The following is a 17888-nucleotide window of genomic DNA, read 5'->3' as shown; positions in this document are numbered from 1 at the left end:
CTCTCAAGACATTCGATCATGTAAACCCCAAAAGGATGAGTAGTGAGTGCTGCATAAGAAGTTCTAACTGGATGGTTGGAGAACACTTGGTCCGGCCTCATCCCATTTGAGTCGCTCCTCCAATTCTGGATCCTCAGTTTCCAGGTCAGTAAAATACTAAAATCCGTTCAATAGTGAGTCAGCTAATCAGTTAAAGCGTTCGGTGACAAAATATCACATACTTCTGAAGGACTAGAGCCCCTTCAGTGTCAACATATCCTCCCAAGTCTACCGAAATTGGAGAGTAGCCTGAATCCATCCTGTCCGTGCTACACCTTTTTGTTGCACTAATGCATTTGAGAGAGAGAGAGAGAGAGAGAGAGAGAGAGAGAGAGAGAGAGAGAGAGAGAGAGAGAGAGAGAGAACAATAAACACAACCCTTGCTAGTTGCTACAAACAAAATCTAGTACCAAAAAGAATTCACTAATATTGTACAACAGAGAAAATGTTCAGCAATAAGGACCAAGCAAAATGGATAAAACTAAACGCATCTTTCGATCTCAGTGTCAAATAGTTACATAGTTTTGTCAGATGTCTGGTGATCCCTCAGCACTTAATCTATCATGGCATCAACTGGAGTTTCCGTAGCTGTCCTCAGAAATTTTTGTTTGCTCTTACCTGCACATTGGCAGACATTTATCACATCAAAACATAAAAATATAGAGCTCACAGTGGTAGAATCCGAACATTTTGGAGAGGGGGCAAGGATGAAAAGATGTATATGCAAATGAACTTGCCTTTTTTCTTCAGTTGTTTGACTTTAAGCTTTAGACCCTTCTTCACGTGAAATTGGGAAGGATGTTTACTGGCATCCTTAGATGTTGACGTTCCTAATTCAATGGAAAAAGTGCATCACTTATCAGATGATGGATCTATGGAGCGTTCTTATCTCTAGCAAGCTCAATAGAAGGAATACATCTCCTAAGCTGTTTATCAACATGATCCTTCCTTCCGTATGTGATGTATTTTCCTTCCAATTTCATCCTTCACTCTTGAAATCAGGGATCATAATAGTATGATAGTACTTTCGAGTGTCACCAAAACTAAAAGTATCATTACCAAAAAATTCAAGAAGGATGCTAGGGAACCAAAACTAAAATGCAACCAGCCCAAATGCTAAGTAATAGAATTCCACAAAAATAACATCTAGTTTTAGTGTAGTCAGCTATTTACACCTTTATATGACTCGATTCGGAGAACGTGCTATCCAGTTTACACAACATCCGCACTCGAGTCCATGTAACAGATTCCCCTAATTTTCATTTCAAGCATACAAGGACATGCCAAAATACATAAAATCCTCGACAAAGAGTTTTTATTTCTTGCTTAAATGATGTTTAGTTGTTTTAGACCTTTTGTGTACATATTATAGGACTCCTATGCATAGCTTGTGAGGAATTTGAGTTAGAATATATGCTTGCTGAGTTATTGTCCAACTAAACATGCCCCATAAGGATCCCATACCCTTATCCGAGTGTCCGACACGAGTACTTTAGAGTATGTTTTGCACCATTGCTCTTACCCATTCCCCAATTGGATTCCTAAGAGCTTCTCAATGTCTAGCTAAAAACTAGTTCTACAACAACTCGTTTGGAGGCATAAAAATTTACCTATTGCTACATAGAGTTCCAAATTTGACACGTCTAGCAGTAGCTAAATTTAGAAAGACCTCTTCTGTCTATCTCACTCATCATGAGGCCCACAAATGACATTTTGATTCTAAATAAAAGATAAGAAAAGAGAGAACAATTGCACCAGTCGAACAAACATTAGCTATCAACAATTAGAGGTGCTCTGAGTTAGTAGTAATATAAAAATCCGAATATTATGTGTGAGAGATTTATCAAATTATACAAAGCAATTCATTTTCTAAACGTTAATGAATGGGAATCAAGAGTGAATTTTTCAACCAAACGAATGCAGTGCACATAAAACAATTCCTGCACATACAAGACTACACCACAATGTCAAGTTAAGTGGTCTAAAACATTAGATTTCTCTCGCATAACATACAAAACAATTACCTTGAGCCACAGCCATCTCGACATCCTGCATGGTGACAAGACCCTTCTCCACAGCCTCTTTCTGATCCTGTTCCATCAACAAGTGTGCATATAAACAGACGTTTCGCACAGTTACATACATACAAATCTATACACAAACAAACACACACGCACAGATAGAGAAAAGGAAGAAGTAACAAACTCTGCGCCATTTCTTGAAGATCTTGCGTTTGCGCTTGCCGGAGATGGAGTGGGGCTGGGGTTTAATCTTGAGCTTACCAGTGAAAGGCTCTCCTTTGGTCGCTCTTTTGCGATCTGCAATCGCGGCTCTCCTTCTCTTTTGTACCACGTTAAATTTCGCCATCACTCCTCCTTCCCCTAATAAACCCTAATTCCGCAATTGCGCTTTCGCAGCTCATCTCTTTTATACCCTGCCCGTGCCCGTGTAAACTTAAACCCGGTTCAACTGGCCTGCGACAAGTCTCGGTCTTTATTTTCTCTTCTGTTTGGACTCTCTCTCACAGCCTTTGCATCCTTCTTTTCTTGCACTTTACAAAATTTTACATTTGGTACCTCATCTCTGAACTCTTTACAATTTAAGTCATTAGTTATCGCAGTTGTGCGTTCTGTTGATAAGGTAGGAGTGCAATTTTGTTCACCCTCCACTTACGAGGGTGAACATCACCCTCCCTCTTATTGGTTAAAATGGTGTAGATCTCACCTCTGAAATACACTTTTTGGTAAGCATAATATTACTTTTTGGTGGGATCCACGTCATTTCAACCAATAGAAAAGAGAATAATGTTTACCCTCTCTAAGTGGAGAGGGAACAAAACTCAACTCATGTGGTTAGCCCCTTTCTATATTAGAATACACGCTTTTGTCTGAATTATGACTACACACGCTTTACATCCTTCTTGCACATTCCGCGAAATTTTACTTTGCTACCTCATTTCTAACTCTTTACAATTAAGTCACAGTTATCACAGTTTTGTGTTGATAAGGTAAATTCATGAGTACAATAGATCTTGTATTAATTGTGGATGTGACAGACCAAATGCTAAACACAATATGATGGGTAACAAATGTCACCCCTAATATAAGTTTTTGTAGTGTTAAACATTATAATGCTACTTCTTGTGTTAATTTATTCTTGAACAAAGAAGTGACAAAGACGTACATATTGCTAACTGGGGATTTTGACGGTGGGGAGCCAGAGATGGCACGAGAGGCCGGTAAATTAAAAAGGGTGCATCAAGGAGTGAAGATGGCTATATTTGGAGGGTTGGGCAACAGGTACAGCAAGCGACTTCTAACGGTCTCGGTACATCTACTGCTGACCAATTGAAGCACAAAGCACCAAATTTAGGCAAAGATGGCCGGAGGTGTACAAGCAAACAGAGAGAGAACGTAGTAAAACCAAGACGGCATAGAGAATTGAGACAAGATCAGACATAATACACACGTATTTGTTTCCTCTAGTGATTTTAGTGTATATAAAAGATAAAACAAAGAAAAAACAGTCAAACTTTGGTCGCTAGTTGACCTCATCTTATCTAAAACTACACATCCATATGATACACTCCTAAAAAGACAGTAGCATCAATATCGCCATCTCCAAGCAGATGCTAATTTAGTTAAAAAATATCAAAGTGACGTCTATCCTACATATCAAAGTACTAAAGCAGTTTGGCCTCGATCTCCTCCAACGTAAGCCCTTTTGTCTCCGGGACAATGAAATATATGAAGAAAATAGATGAAACAGCTATTCCTCCAAAGATGAAAAACAAAATTCCAGCTCCCAGCAATTCCTGTATTTAGAAGTCCAAAAATAGGAACCAAATCAACAACTTAGATAAGGGAGATCATCAATAAAGCTAAGAAAAGAGTGATAGGCTTAGCTTGATATTTGAAGTTCACAACAAATCGCAGAAATAATGGAATTGTGAAGACAACGCGATTTTGCCGATATTTTCTACCTTAACAAGTAATACATGCTTAAATACTGCAAAATATCCTTTATGTTAATACACTGCTGTGGTGTTTTCCCCTGTAACAGAAGCTCGGCTGAGATGCAACTTGACAAGGTCCAGAAGAGAGGAGAGACACCGCAAGCAAACATGATTCTAGCACAGAAACTGACTTGAAAAAAAAGAAACTGACTTGAACTATCCATTTGCCAAGCCCAAATGTCAAGCAAAACAATTACGAATCAAATCCTTGTCACTTTTGGATCAGGTAAAAGGATCCCATTTTGCCACTTTGCTATCTAATTTTATCATGGGCAGATCACAGACCATATGTCTTTGATTCTTGGATGCCTTCTATGCGAAGTGATTCCATTCGTTATCTTTTCTAGAAAGTCATATCCTAGACCCTAGATTGCATGATTGCTAGCATATTAATTACGACGAACCATTTTATTTTTTTTTTGACAACCAGGTGTCCAAGCCAGGCGCCAGCTTACGTGCACCTCGACTAATCTAGGGGGACCTATCCCACAGTCTACTAGCGGGGGCCTATGAGGAACATACCAACTGTAAGTCCAACAAAACTTGCAACTCTATTCAACGACGACTCTAGATTAAAATGGTCAAAGAAATTAAATACCTTTAGAGGAGAAAACGCAAACGTCACTATTGCATTTGCCCCAAAATTTACAAGCACTGCTATACTTAATCCTCTCCCTCGCATGCGTAACGGGAAAATCTCAGAAATCATCAGCCAACCAATGGGACCAAATGACAACTGCAAAACCAATTCGCCAAGGAGCAATATTACAGAACACTTGACGCAAAACTCTAAGCCAAGCCAACAACACCAGAAAGATAGATATTCACCTTGGCTTAAGCAGATTCAAAGACACTAGGAACTAATCGATTGTAGGATAGATGTCATTACACAAGAAGCAAAAGAAATCAAAGTTCCTGGTAAAGAATGACCGTGAAAATCTATTTGGCAATTGGCACATCTATCAAATAAAATTAACACATTATATAGCTATCCTTTTCGGAGTGTTAATGTGTCTATTCATTGGCCCTCATGCCCCTGTGATTTGTGACAAGTAACGATTTGCGAACGCCAAATATCTTCATTTTGTGATGCAACCATACCAAAATATGAAGTTTCCTTTTCTATCCGCTGGATCAAGCCCAAAGTGTAAAACTGCCATCACTGAGGTAATGAGGTTCTATATTCTTTTGGCTGGAAGCTTGCGATTGAAGGGATTCTTCATGAATGAACACCGGGATTCATTCTCCCAAGTAGTTAAAAGGATATTATGGAGTTTGTGCTTCTTATATATACACCTCCGTATATTCATTATCCCAATCCCCCTCCTGACATAATAACTTCGTAGTGGAACTGATATTAAACATGATTAAATCTAAGGAGAAATTTTTGATATGATTACAAAAAGCCAATTCCCCCAAGAGGTATGTTGTCCTAAAGGCTGCAACTTGACAACGCAAGAGATGTCATAAGATGCAAGATAAAGAGACAGAAATAACTTAATGCAAAGGACAAAAATTGGTGACACTAGGAATACAAGTATCTGTGAAAGCAACTCTCTAATAAAGGTATAGAAAGGATATCAACCAGTACCTGATAGCATCCAACATACAATAGCAATGCAACAACAGCCATAACTGGTGCATCATCCAGAAAGGTGTAGTATGATCCCAGGAGGAATAATGAAATTACCTGCCACAAGTGGAAATTACATTTCTTAGGAGCTTGTACTTTGATTATTTTTGTCCCCAACTCCGCTTAACAATCCAATAAGGCGAGGTTTTGACGGCATTCAAGGTACAATAAAATCCGAGAGGATGGGAACACAATCTTATACATTGTCAATATGCCCTTATGTGCCTGGAGAAATCTGGCATTCACATAAATGAACACCCTGAAAGAAGAAAGAAAAGATACCATAGCAGAGACGCCTCCAAGTAATAATGGTCTCCTCCCAAGTCTATCAATAACCAAAACAGCTACTCCAGTCATAATCAACTACAACAATAGGTCAGAAGTTTCAGAAAACAAAATCAAGGATGAAAGGGAAACAAGAAACAATCGCTATGAAAATATAATAACTAAAGTTAAGCCTATACATACGGGGATTGAGGAAAAGGGTTGGCGCACATGAAGGAGGTGTCAGGGAGGCAAAGCGTAAACAAAGTTGAGAACTAAAACATCTTCATCTTCCAACACAAAACAAGTTTTTATGATGATACTATGGCTCACAAAAAAAAACACACAGGTGGAATAAAATACCACTTTCATGATCAATCAGCCAAAGAGAAGTCCAATTTTAACATGAGATAACCTCACGTTGGAAAGAAAATCCTGCATAAATTTGGATACACAAGAAGAAAAACAAGAATTTTGATCGAGAACAACCAATTCCAGACCCATGCATAGGAAAGAGAATATAAACAAAAACTTTAACAACCCGCAGCAGATTCTTTTAGTCCCACATGTGAAGCCATCTTTGTCTCGCAAACATATGAGATAGCGCATTTACTAGGATAAAAAATCAATTGAATGATGTGGGTAGGACTCGCCTAATGCCACCTGGCCCCCCAAGTCTGTTGAATAGCTTGGTATACAATGTTGGGCCCATTTCTTAACAACTTAAGCTTTTGTGACAATTGGTAACTTAACATGGTATCAGGGCTCAAATTGCGAGAGGTCTTGGTTCAAGTCTCCCATTGGTTTCCCGTTTGTATTATGTTTCTCCCCTTTGTTCTTTCGCAATATCTATGGATGTTTGCATCTCCATGTGCAAGATGGGATTGCACATGAGGGATTGTGTTGAATAGCTTGACATACATTGTCGGGCCCATTTCCTAACAACTTAAGCTTTTGGGAATGGTAACTTAACAAAGTCAACTGAGAATCATGACAAGATGTGATCCACTTCAATGTCAGTCCGGGGGGCAGCCAATTGGACTCGTTGTACAGCCCAAGAATCCCTCACCCCAATCGACCCATGAAGACATCTAGTACCCACATTCAGTGTCAAGCCAGCTGGCTCACTTGCCTAAGTGAGCTCTAACTTACCCCAAAGAACTCAGGATTGCACCACCAAATCTTAATCTCTTACTCTCTTTATAGGCAAAGCATGACCTAAGAGAACAAAAGGAAAAGGAATAGGGCAAAAAAAGAAGCTGCTAATCTAGTTGAGAAATACACCTTCAACAATCCGAGAAGAATTGAGACTCTTGTTGCATCAGATGCGGCAGAAAATCCTGCACTCTGTGTAATGGATAAGTATGAAAAACACATTCATATTTCTTCCAACACCACGGAATACATATTTCGAAATTGGTCAATGATCTAAACATAAAAAACAGGTATACCTGAAGGATTGATGCAGCATAATATAGTACACTAGGTTGCCCTGTTATCTGCCACGCGATAGAGTGATGTATGTGAGTTCAAATTGTGAGAGTTTGCTACCTAAAATTAAGCATCTGCTATGCCCTTAACTAACAAGGTTACCTGCTGAAATAAGACTAATCCTGCACTAATAGTAAGGGCTTTTAAGCATTTTCCATGGAACATATCTGCTATCTTAGCTTCTTTTTCATCACCCATATAAGAAAGCTCAGCCAGAATTTCATCCACTTGTTCAGAAGATGAATTGCCAACAGCTTTACCCTGTAGCCGGCACAAGCAAGATATAGCTGTCTCTCTTAAATCCTGCACACTGCCTTTGCCTTGTATTGCGCATAGAAGTAGCCATCTAGGAGATGAAGGCAGCCACCACATTCCAATTCCCATAATTACTGCTACAGGGGTACTAGCCCCATACATGTAGCGCCAACCTGAAACCGTATCAACCAAAAGGCTGCCAAATGTATAACCTGCCTACAAGAGAACCCAGCTCTTCAGAAATCACAAACTTTATTGACAAGATATTCAGGACGTAAAAAAACAAACACCACATGTTGGCCAAAAAAAATGTTGGCAAAAAAAGCAGAAGAGGAAACCCAAAACAGTTCTTATCCAATAACTCAAACAACATGACTTAAAAAAAATATCTTATATGATACAGTTAGTAGGCAGTACTTACAACCATCCCAAGGACTATAAAAAACTCTTTCAGAGAAATTAGTCGGCCTCGTATCTGACTTGGAGCTGTCTCTGAAATGTACATTGGAGCAGCATGCATTGCCTGTATCAGCAAGGAAAAGAAACAATGAGCTTTGCTATTGGGTGGAAACAACGAACTATAAAAAAAAGATTAAAACTCAAGTATTTAAAATGCATCAAAATTTCAACCATACACTTGTTAGAAACTGAATTGTGCTCCATCTGTTCGTGTTTTCATGTGGTCAACAGGTCTACTATACTAGTATACTCTTCAAAAAGTGAGGAACAATGTCTATTTTTAGATTGGAGAAACAAATACAAAGTCTGATGTTTTCTGTTTAGCCGCTGTAGACATGAACACCAATACTACATGATATGGACATGCCAATGCATTCTTCAAAAAATAGAACACGGCTCAAAGAATTAGTTCATATTCATTTTTGCTTATATATATTCTAAAAGAAGTGGATACAGACACAACAGTCCTCCGCATTCACAAACCAATTACTCAATGGATTTGGGATTTCAAACATTAAAAACCCTGACGAAAGTAGAGTAAGTGTTAGACCGTAGCCCGTAGGTACATGATACACACATTGTCAGTGTAACGTACACCGTATATGGAAACGAACTACAAAATTCAGAGAGAATTGATCTATCCTAAATCGAACAAGCTACAAGGGAAATTACCAATCCAATTCCTATACCAAAGACAAAACGTCCAACCACCATAATAACAAAGTAAGGCGCCAGTGCTGTAACCACAGCTCCAACAAGGTACAATATTGCAGCCACCATCAGCTCTCTTCTTCTTCCTTAAATAACAAAATATTCAAAATTGTCACCAAAACTTCACCAAGGAAATCAAAAGAAATCATGATTTATTCTCTTATCCCACAAACTTGAAGAAAAGGTAACCTAGAAAATCAGCAACATTGAAAGCCAAGATAGAGCCGATCAAAGCCCCATACAAGGAACCACTAGTCTGCAAAAGTCAGAAGCCAGAAATCCAAAAACAAAACAACAACATGTAAGACCTTATTTCGCTTGAGTAATCTGAAAGTAAGCAAGCATGTACCCAGCTCTCAGACCATAGCATGAGGAAATAAAGCTTCTACTCATGAGAATCCAGGTATAACAAGCAACAAAGAGGTGTAAACTTACTATGAGACCAATTTCCACAGAAGACAAGTTGTACCATGTAATCCCGCTTAATGTAGCTGACTGCAGTGAAGAGGAAACTTTCGGTGATTCAAGTTTTAATAGATGATAACTGATACATATTCTACACTCACTTCAGAAAAAAATCAAGGAAACGTTCAACTTTTTATTGAATTCACAAATTTAAATGGGTCCATTTGGTCAAGAGTGACGCCAAGAAAGCTTAACCAATTACACATTTGAAGAGCTATTGGCATGGTAATTCTGCAGGTTCTCACTCTTCGAATTGAATGGTCTGTTAAATATCTACAACTCAATGGAATTCCTATAAATTCCCTTTCATGGAGAACAGCAGAGGATGTTTGAACTCATAAACCATGAAAAATGAAAACAGACCAACAAATCAAAGCCAACTTGTAAAATGCAGCAGCTCAAGACAACTCAACAAATCCAAACTTCTCAGGATTGGCTACAAGAATCCTACGACAAATAATAATCTGTCTAGGATTGATGACCTGAATTACAGCATACCTCTACAGATATTGTAGCACAAGACGTGGAACCAATATCATAGCCATACAGAAATCCTCCAAGAGCCGGGAATAGAAATCTGCAATATTGAGTCAAGCAATAAATCTTGAATAGAGAACCTAGATGGATGATTTCAATTCGATGGATACAGAAATATGATACTTAAATTCGTAAAATATATAATAAATTCAGCTCAAAATACCAAGCCTGAAACTTGCAATGCGATTAAATCTCGTCAGGCGTAGATTAGAGACTAATTAGTACTCCTACTCAACCTCGGGCATGTCCTTTACGTAATGCATTCGCATGGGATGATAGGCTCAAACCCAATGAAATTTTTGTATTGTGAAGTTTCCATAGGATTGAAATTAATACTCCATAAATTACTAGTACTAATAACTAGTACTCCATAAATTACACCAAAGATTGTAATTAGTAGTCCTACATAGGTTTGGTATTGGATGATAGGCATGGAGAGTAATTAGTAGGAGTCCTCCATAACTTACTCATACGATACTGGTAATAACATGAGTAAATTATAAGCTACAAATCAATACCTACGTGCATACGTATATACGACTGTATAATGTTACACTCACGGGAGGACTGCAGCGAGAACAGAGAAGCTTTCGAAATGTTGCTCCCCGTTAATAAGCAGCGGCTGTCGCTCACCGTTGATCTCCCCTGACGTCTTCCCGCCCCAATTAACACCACAGATAACCACAAAATCATCATTTTATGCCTAATTTTGTTATGTGCAGACGCCTAATTCAAACAAGAAGGGACAAAAAAAAATTAAAAAATTCAGTAGTTAATCAACATAGAAACCTTTCCGAGGGAAGAGAGTGCGGGTTGGTGCTGATTAGATGACCTGGAGGCCATTTTCTGAGACGAATTGAATGCAATTTTCAGAAAGAGGGGTCAAATTACAGGGTATCTTGTGTAGAATTTGAGAGGAGCGATGGGCCTTGACGTGTTTTTGTTCAAACTCGGAAGGTATGTACGCAGCTTGGGCCTCGTCCTGGGGAGGGGAGATGAGACAGTGGGAAAAGGAATTAAGGAGTGGAATGGGGGTTAGACACGGGGCACGGAGCAGAGAGAGAGAGAGAGCGCGCCTTGAAAGAAACGGACGACGGTATAGGTGGCAAAAAACATACGCTCCACGTCAAGTTTTGGTTTTTTAGGCAATACTCCTATTAAACAATTAGGGGGAAAATGACGGTCAATGACGTGTTTGATAATTGAAAATTTTTAAAATCAGCCCAATGGGCTGACAATAGTAAGTGTGTGAATGTGTATCAAATGGTGTATAAAGTACACAGAAATACGTGTTTTCCTTGTCTTCAAGTGTGTTTATCGTCAGCCCAGTGAGCTGACAATAGCAAGACCGTTGATAATTAATACGGAGTACTCATTAAGGATATTTTCAGTATTAACAAATGTTCTCAGCATATTCTTGGCGAATATTAATTATCAAAACATGTCATGTGCCGTAATTTTCCCAACAATTAGTAGATCGGCCTATAGTACTACCTCCGTTTTGTCCCGTTCGTAAAATGATAACGTAAAAATAATATAATTTTTGTAAAAAATAAATTAAAAAAATTGAATAATTCACTAGATATCGATGAGTTCTTTTAATTTATGAAAAAGTTTGATTTCATGTTTTACAAATCGAACAAATATTTTGAGACAGAAGTAGTACTAGTTTGTATGAAAGTGAGCTACCCCATATTTTGAAACAAAACAAGTGTTAGTTAATAAAATCTGGCACCAAAATAAAGTGGTATTTAATAAAGTATTTACAACATGAGATTAAAGTTGAGTATATAAAAACCTATGAAATGTTCAGTAAAATATACTCCATTAAGGCTCCGTTTGTGAAGAGATATGAGATTATTAGAATTGAACGTGGGTCAGGACTGATGATCGTGGAAACTGAGCAGTGAGAATTGCAGTAGAATGCAGCGGGTTCATTTCGGAAAATAACTTATAGAAGATTTAAGGGTAAGTCATTTTCATCCAATTGATGAAAAATGTTTTACATGTAAAATATTTTCCACATTTTTTATACAACCAAACACCGAAAAATACGTAAAATATTTTACGTCCAAACAAACGGAGCCAAAAATAGGATTATGTGTAGATTCCACGTAAAGTGAGTAATTTTCACCTCTCTTTAGGTAAGTGAACAAAATTGCAAGATTGTGAAAATTCTTTTCTTTTATTTATCTTTATTTGCATTCACGAATTCACCTCATTGAATATGAAAATTAGCAAAAATTGTATCACCACATATTGAAAGTCGTCAAGTTTACGAGCTCGGGGTTGGTTGAGCATCACGCAACAAATTTGTTTGTATGTACTCCAGTTTATGACCAATCAAGCATCGTATTGCTCGAATTTAACTTTGATTGAAACGGTGTAAGTAATTCAAGAAGATAAGTCATACTACTAAATAATTTAACACGTTCACTTGGACCGTTTGTAGTTGTCCTTTGCCCCCTGTGCCCGTGGGCCTTAATAGCTCCGTTAAAACTCTTTACGAGTGCTGTAGTGCACCCATGTGTAGCACGAGTATAAGACGGCAAACAATCATCGATTTTATCAATTAACGGTCCAGATTAAAAATAATATTTTATTGGTAAAAGATATTTATTACCGGTCAATTTTAAAAACACACATCGCAACCGTTGATTGATGAGATCGATGGTCCGTGTGCCCACTACACCGGGGTGCACTATAGAATCTTTGGTTCCCCTTTTGATGTGGTGGTTATATTTCAGCAAGGGTGCTAATCGAGCAAAACAAGCCAAGCACAACATTGTTCAAGCTTGGCTTGACTCCCTTGTTATATGTGTTCAAGCTTGGCTAGAACTTAAGAACTTTTTGAGACTAATTGTTCAAGTTAGGATCAAGCTTGAAATTTTGTGTTCGTGATAAACTTGGCTTGACTTGTGAAATATGCAAGTCAATCTCGAGTGAACTTAATGACACGAAGTTTCGAGCTTTCAAGCTTGAGCTTGAGGTTAAGCTCATTAAATTATAAAATGAAATGAACTAATTTAAAGCCAAAAAGAAGAACAAGCAAAATACAGAAAAACAAACTCTTAAATGCCTCCTAACTACCTCTAAAGAATATGACTAAGTTCTTCATAAGTTCTACTATGATTCATAAAAAAAGAAAGAAAGAATAATTATAAGGATTATTCAATAATTTATATTTTGGAAGCAAGTCTAAAACTGGAGAAATATCTATATGAAAGGCATATCTCAAATTTTGGGATATTTATTAATTTACCCCTATATTTTTAATATTTACGGAATGACCTCTTTGTTCATAAGCCTATCGAGCCAAACATCTATATGTTCAAGCTTGGCTTGAATTCATAAACAAACGAAAAAACATGATTGAACTTGGCTTATATTTCTAATAAACAAGTTTCAACAAGCCAAAAGTTGAGCCGAGTTCAAGCTGTTTGGTTCGTTTAGCAACCCTATATTTCAATCCATTCCTATTTTGCTTTCCATTCGTGTATTAGGCACCTAAGGGTGTGTTCCACTAACTAAAATTAAAGGTGAAGTATTATGATATAATGATCTGTCTTGTAAAGTGAAAAATAAATACTTTAAAAATAAAAACCTCGGCAGAACGGAACCTAAATACAATGGGATGGCGTCCGGAACCACTTGCAAACAGACCATGCCATTTGTCCCGGTGCTTCCGGATTTGATCCTCCACCTCATCACAAATAGGAAGTTAAATCTTGGACAATTGTGACCGGAAAAAAACATAGTAAAATAAATCTTGATCGGAACTGAACGACAATCTCGTTCGGTGTCCAGTTTTCAATTTCTTTCTTTTGTTCTTTCGATTCCATAGTTTTAAGAACTGGTTTGGAAACCTAACCCAGACATGGATGGAAACTAATCCTAAATCCCAGTTAAACTATCCAATAAGAGACTCATCTGGGCTCGCATGGAAACCAACTCAGATCATCCATCATGCATCTTTTATGTCTCAAACTCAAACTCAACCACAACACAAATAGCTTTAATATGATACGGAAAATAAATGGCCAAGGAAACTCCCTTAGACTTGGAAGTCAAATACAACATACAAATGGCGAGCATGAGGAACCAGCCACGGATAGTGCACGTCGGACGACTGTTCACTGAATGATAATGAAGTCACTGTTTTACCCAACTGGCCGCAATGTAACAAACCGCTGCATATTAGAAACGATTTTATTTATGAAAAACAGGATCAACGTATCCAGAAAATTCCCAGCTTCTTTGGGAGCTCAATTTGAAGAAGGAAACAGTTAGGCCTTGGTTGCAGGCTCCCAGGGGCGATATCTGGTCCAGTCTCTCTGCCCAGGATTCAAGCTGTGTCCCTTGGAATGATAGATGTACTCATCCCCCTCTCCGGATAAGTTCTCCTTGTGTTCTGCGCCGTACCTCTTTGGCTTCAGCATCAGAAGCTGCAAGAAATGGATTTGTATAGTAACCAGCAAATGCATTCACCAAGGGCTACAGCAGGTTAGGAATAAAGGACAAACCTCATCTCCTGTGTGATCTGTGATGAAGTGAAGCCAACCATGCCATTCCGGGGGCACCTGTGAAGCATTGTAGCGGCCCTTTGACGCATATTCCACCCACCTATGTCTGCCTACAAGCCAATACATCCAACAAAAGTACAACTGTTGTTCAGTTCAAACCTAGTGACACTAATGTCTTCTGCATACCACCAACTACCTATAGCTTTGCCTGAAGAAATAGGCAGGCAATGCATCAGCAAGATGGACAACTGCAAGCCTCCAACTGATCAATGCGAGCCCATTTGAGAGAGAACGAGAGGCAGATTGGACCAGTTCAAACAAGGGCTCTCTTCTATTCACAACTTTGTCAAACAATAGAAAAAGGGAAAGACATAAAAATAATTACAGTTGCGATGCCAACATTATAAGGTTATCAATAAAGTGAAAGGCATGAACCCATAAGCTAACTAACCGTCTAGTATCAAATAAAAATATAATACTGGAAAATGATATCCATTCACAGGATAAACTAATTTAGAATCTCAAAAACATAGCACTGATTTCCTCAGGGATTTTTTATGATCTCCATTTGGTATAAAATAACAACAGAGGCAAAGATAAATCATAAATAAAGTCAAGTAAAAAAGAGAGAGCACACTTACCATATTGAGTGTCTCCAAGTTTTTGATAATATTTATTGCCAAATTTATCAACACCCACAAGCGTTGCACCTATGTTGTGAATCTTGGTTTGCCTGAATTAGAACAAGAATGAATGACAGCTTCCGCATATCAGCATACCGAGAAAGGAAGCGGCAGGGAGAAATTTAGTCTTCTTTACGCAAGAAAAGAAAAAAGATAAACAGAGAGAGAGAGAGAGAGAGAGAGAGAGTTCTACATGTCACACAAAAGAATCCGTATTTAAGCCTTTCGAGGCTCTGTTTGCAAGGATTTGAGAGCCATTTTTCAATCAATAGCACCCAGAACTTGGTTTAACTCAGTTTTTAGCAATAAAGAACAACTCCTACCATACAGCTTTTGCATCATGGCCTATAAGTCTGAATGGGTAAGAAAACTATATGTTGCATTTGTCTATGGATGTGGTGTCGGGATGGAATAACATTTAAATAGAACCAAGAGTTTTTTTTTATGCCAATGACCACAAATATCGAAATATAAATAAACCATTGAATTGTGTCACTGTTTTTCTTTTTCCCCTTTTTCGGCTCAGGATGAAATAAGCAGCCATGCTGCATGGACTCTTGGAGATGTGTCACATGTCAAATGTGCAAATAGCCATGTGGGACATGAATGACATGCAAAGATCAAACCAGTAAAAACTGGCACTCTACCTATGGTTTGTGGACTTCTAAAGTGGTCAAGTATACCAGTTGGGATTGGGCACTTGACAGTTGGTAGAGATACAAGCCCGAGATGCCTAGCTGAAGATGTACCTATTAAGTATGTTGGAAAATATTGTAAGAAACAATATTTTATTTTGGGTATCAATATAAATTGGCTCATTTTTTAGACGTGTCTTTTGAATGGCACCTGTTCGCTGTGGACAAAAGCGTATTTTATGTACAAAGTGTCACATTCGCCTTGATCACCAATTTGTTTACATCAATTTTTAGGTTTTCGGTTCTAATTTTATTGCATTTATATTATTGGTTTCATCACAAAAAGTGAACATATTTTTAAAACAATCTTAAGACATATTAGTCCTCGCTACAGTGCTTACGGTTTGCATCGACATCTATCTCCCCGCACTACTTGATCGAATGCCCCACAGAAGCAACACTACAATCGATGGGTCTATCAAACCTCGTGGTGTTTTGTATTCTCTCACATGAAAAGACTCCAACTGAATGAAACTAAGGACAAATGACTTTTCAGAAATCTATCTTAGAATGAACAAGGGACATGATATTTATAGACCAACTGGGGAAAGGGTCACATCTGTTCATAAAGGACATGTTCGTTCACGGTGAACAATGTCATTGAAAAGACACGACTCTACATTGAGACAATTCATATTCACACCCCAAATAAAACATTAAATTCTAAAATATTTTCCAACAAAATATGCCAAAGTCAAGTTTGCACAATACAGCTCCCATTTTCTGCATAAATGTTCTCTGTTAATTTGCTTAAACACCACTTAATCTCCAAAAATAAAAATAAAAAAGTATCCAAAAACTATGAAATCTATCTAGTATCATGGAGTGATTGAAGGACCAGAACAACCCAAAACTAGTTCACTACAAAACTAGCCTCGAGATCCAACCACGTCCTCCCTACAAATAAATTCGGACGAGCTGAGACACTGCAACTAATCATATTCACCCAAGTAAAACCAACGGTCATGTTCAAAAATCCCGAGCAAGAGGATACAAAACAAACTACATAGAAAACGAGGATAAAAATCAAAGGTCGATTACAGCACGAAACGTTGAGAACTTTATCAAATTTCCAATTATGGCCACCAGCATACAACCACTTGTTTTCTCAACTTTTGCACCATCATGCTTCTACACTAGAAAGTTCAACTAGTGAAGGTCAACCAAGTAGGAGTAAGACATTGTTACTTACAAAAGGTTTCCATCAAATAAGCATTTCCTGTAAAATGAAGAATGAAGTAAAAAAATCAGCCGTTTTGAGCAGGCTAGTTAATCTAGCTGGAAATAAAAGAAACAGACGAGCCAAAACAAATGTTGGACTGAAATACGTAAGCTTCCGAAAAAGAGTTAAGGAGCATGCGACAACCATAATCTAGCGAAATTGTACGCATCCATCATCAATTGTCCTAATTCCTCACCCTCTTTCTTGAAACTTCACTTTAGACACGCTACCAAATTATAGTATTTGAAGCTCAACCTGGCTTCAAAATTAATGAATAAACGATCTAGGAAATTTATTGCTTGCAACCCTAGGCAACCAAAAATCCAAATAAATCAACCAATCACGCAACAGAACGTACAATTAACTTAGGGGGGAACACGGGCCTGCGAATAAAACGCTAAGTTAGGTAGCAATTTCAAGCCAAAAAGCACATGAAATCAAGACAATGTCTCCTTATCAATCAAACATTCAAGAGCAGGGAAAAGCTAAATAAGCGCACATAGAAGGTGAACGTACAAATATCCTTCGTCTCTGAGCTCCCTAACGAAGCTTCCGATGCCTCTCTCCCTGATGGCGTTCAACGCGTTCCTCACCACCGACGCCATTTCTATTTGCTTCCGATTTGGCTCCCTCCGATTCAAGAGTTTTCCCTATGGGTAGTTGCTTACTGCCAGTATTTCTTTCAGATCAGATATTGGGTAAAGTACATTGACACCCCCCTCGATTCTTCCGAAATAGCATATACTGTATGTATTTTCCAACTTATGCCTTATATAGTGACCACCAGATGGCACGTACACAAAATTCAGGACCATTTGCGTATTTTGTCCTGTAATTTTTACACGGATGGACGTAAAACTCCTTGTTACGGCGTCCAATTATGTAGTGCCACCTCA

The 17888-nt window shown here is 38.1% G+C and overlaps 3 protein-coding genes across 6 annotated transcripts; all 3 read right to left on the bottom strand.

Moving 5' to 3' along the window:
• Positions 1-401: 401 nt before the first annotated feature.
• On the bottom strand, positions 402-2526 carry LOC131300958 (uncharacterized). Of its 2 annotated transcripts, XM_058327031.1 has the most exons (4): positions 2245-2526; positions 2064-2130; positions 777-869; positions 402-657 (listed from the first exon to the last, which is right to left on the bottom strand). In XM_058327031.1, the coding sequence occupies exons 1-4, from the start codon at positions 2404-2406 to the stop codon at positions 593-595; spliced, it is 387 nt and encodes a 128-aa protein (XP_058183014.1). In that variant the 5' UTR covers positions 2407-2526; the 3' UTR covers positions 402-592. The 2 variants fall into 2 exon arrangements, with proteins under 2 accessions (XP_058183014.1, XP_058183013.1); XM_058327030.1 differs by having other exon boundaries at positions 402-869; positions 2245-2468.
• A 926-nt stretch (positions 2527-3452) lies between these two features.
• Positions 3453-10944, bottom strand: LOC131300957 (D-xylose-proton symporter-like 2). 2 transcript variants are annotated; one of them, XM_058327028.1, is made up of 14 exons: positions 10659-10943; positions 10430-10521; positions 9831-9909; positions 9303-9362; positions 9057-9123; positions 8829-8953; positions 8119-8220; positions 7545-7913; positions 7403-7450; positions 7236-7298; positions 5970-6050; positions 5646-5744; positions 4653-4790; positions 3453-3853 (listed from the first exon to the last, which is right to left on the bottom strand). In XM_058327028.1, the coding sequence occupies exons 1-14, from the start codon at positions 10710-10712 to the stop codon at positions 3722-3724; spliced, it is 1509 nt and encodes a 502-aa protein (XP_058183011.1). In that variant the 5' UTR covers positions 10713-10943; the 3' UTR covers positions 3453-3721. The 2 variants fall into 2 exon arrangements, with proteins under 2 accessions (XP_058183011.1, XP_058183012.1); XM_058327029.1 differs by lacking the exons at positions 8829-8953; positions 9057-9123 and having other exon boundaries at positions 10659-10944.
• A 2919-nt stretch (positions 10945-13863) lies between these two features.
• On the bottom strand, positions 13864-17733 carry LOC131300956 (probable NADH dehydrogenase [ubiquinone] 1 alpha subcomplex subunit 12). Of its 2 annotated transcripts, XM_058327026.1 has the most exons (5): positions 17509-17733; positions 16963-16989; positions 15034-15125; positions 14393-14502; positions 13864-14314 (listed from the first exon to the last, which is right to left on the bottom strand). In XM_058327026.1, exons 1-5 carry the CDS (start codon positions 17595-17597, stop codon positions 14156-14158), a joined length of 477 nt encoding a protein of 158 aa, XP_058183009.1. In that variant the 5' UTR covers positions 17598-17733; the 3' UTR covers positions 13864-14155. The 2 variants fall into 2 exon arrangements, with proteins under 2 accessions (XP_058183009.1, XP_058183010.1); XM_058327027.1 differs by lacking the exon at positions 16963-16989.
• Between the last annotated feature and the right edge of the window lie 155 nt (positions 17734-17888).

This window comes from Rhododendron vialii, chromosome 9a (genome assembly GCF_030253575.1).
Source record: "Rhododendron vialii isolate Sample 1 chromosome 9a, ASM3025357v1".
Classification (NCBI taxonomy): Eukaryota; Viridiplantae; Streptophyta; class Magnoliopsida; order Ericales; family Ericaceae; genus Rhododendron; species Rhododendron vialii.
The sequence above is the reverse complement of the archived record's forward strand: the minus strand, read 5'-3'. Positions and strand labels throughout refer to the sequence as shown.

What these genes read in the sequence shown, in the direction of transcription:
- LOC131300958 (XM_058327030.1), bottom strand. Translation starts at nt 2,406, where the DNA reads ATGGCGAAATTTAACGTGGTACAAAAGAGAAGGAGAGCCGCGATTGCA. An exon ending in TCTTCAAGAAATGGCGCAGA is followed by an intron (nt 2,131 to 2,244) that starts GTTTGTTACTTC and finishes TTGATGGAACAG; the next exon opens with GATCAGAAAGAGGCTGTGGA. An exon ending in CGAGATGGCTGTGGCTCAAG is followed by an intron (nt 870 to 2,063) that starts GTAATTGTTTTG and finishes CCATTGAATTAG; the next exon opens with GAACGTCAACATCTAAGGAT.
- LOC131300956 (XM_058327026.1), bottom strand. Translation starts at nt 17,597, where the DNA reads ATGGCGTCGGTGGTGAGGAACGCGTTGAACGCCATCAGGGAGAGAGGC. An exon ending in TTATTTGATGGAAACCTTTT is followed by an intron (nt 15,126 to 16,962) that starts GTAAGTAACAAT and finishes GTTCTAATTCAG; the next exon opens with GCAAACCAAGATTCACAACA. An exon ending in ACTTGGAGACACTCAATATG is followed by an intron (nt 14,503 to 15,033) that starts GTAAGTGTGCTC and finishes ATTGGCTTGTAG; the next exon opens with GCAGACATAGGTGGGTGGAA.
- LOC131300957 (XM_058327028.1), bottom strand. Translation starts at nt 10,712, where the DNA reads ATGGCCTCCAGGTCATCTAATCAGCACCAACCCGCACTCTCTTCCCTC. An exon ending in GTTCTCGCTGCAGTCCTCCC is followed by an intron (nt 9,910 to 10,429) that starts GTGAGTGTAACA and finishes TCAATATTGCAG; the next exon opens with ATTTCTATTCCCGGCTCTTG. An exon ending in TTGGTATAGGAATTGGATTG is followed by an intron (nt 8,221 to 8,828) that starts GTAATTTCCCTT and finishes TTGCTGATACAG; the next exon opens with GCAATGCATGCTGCTCCAAT.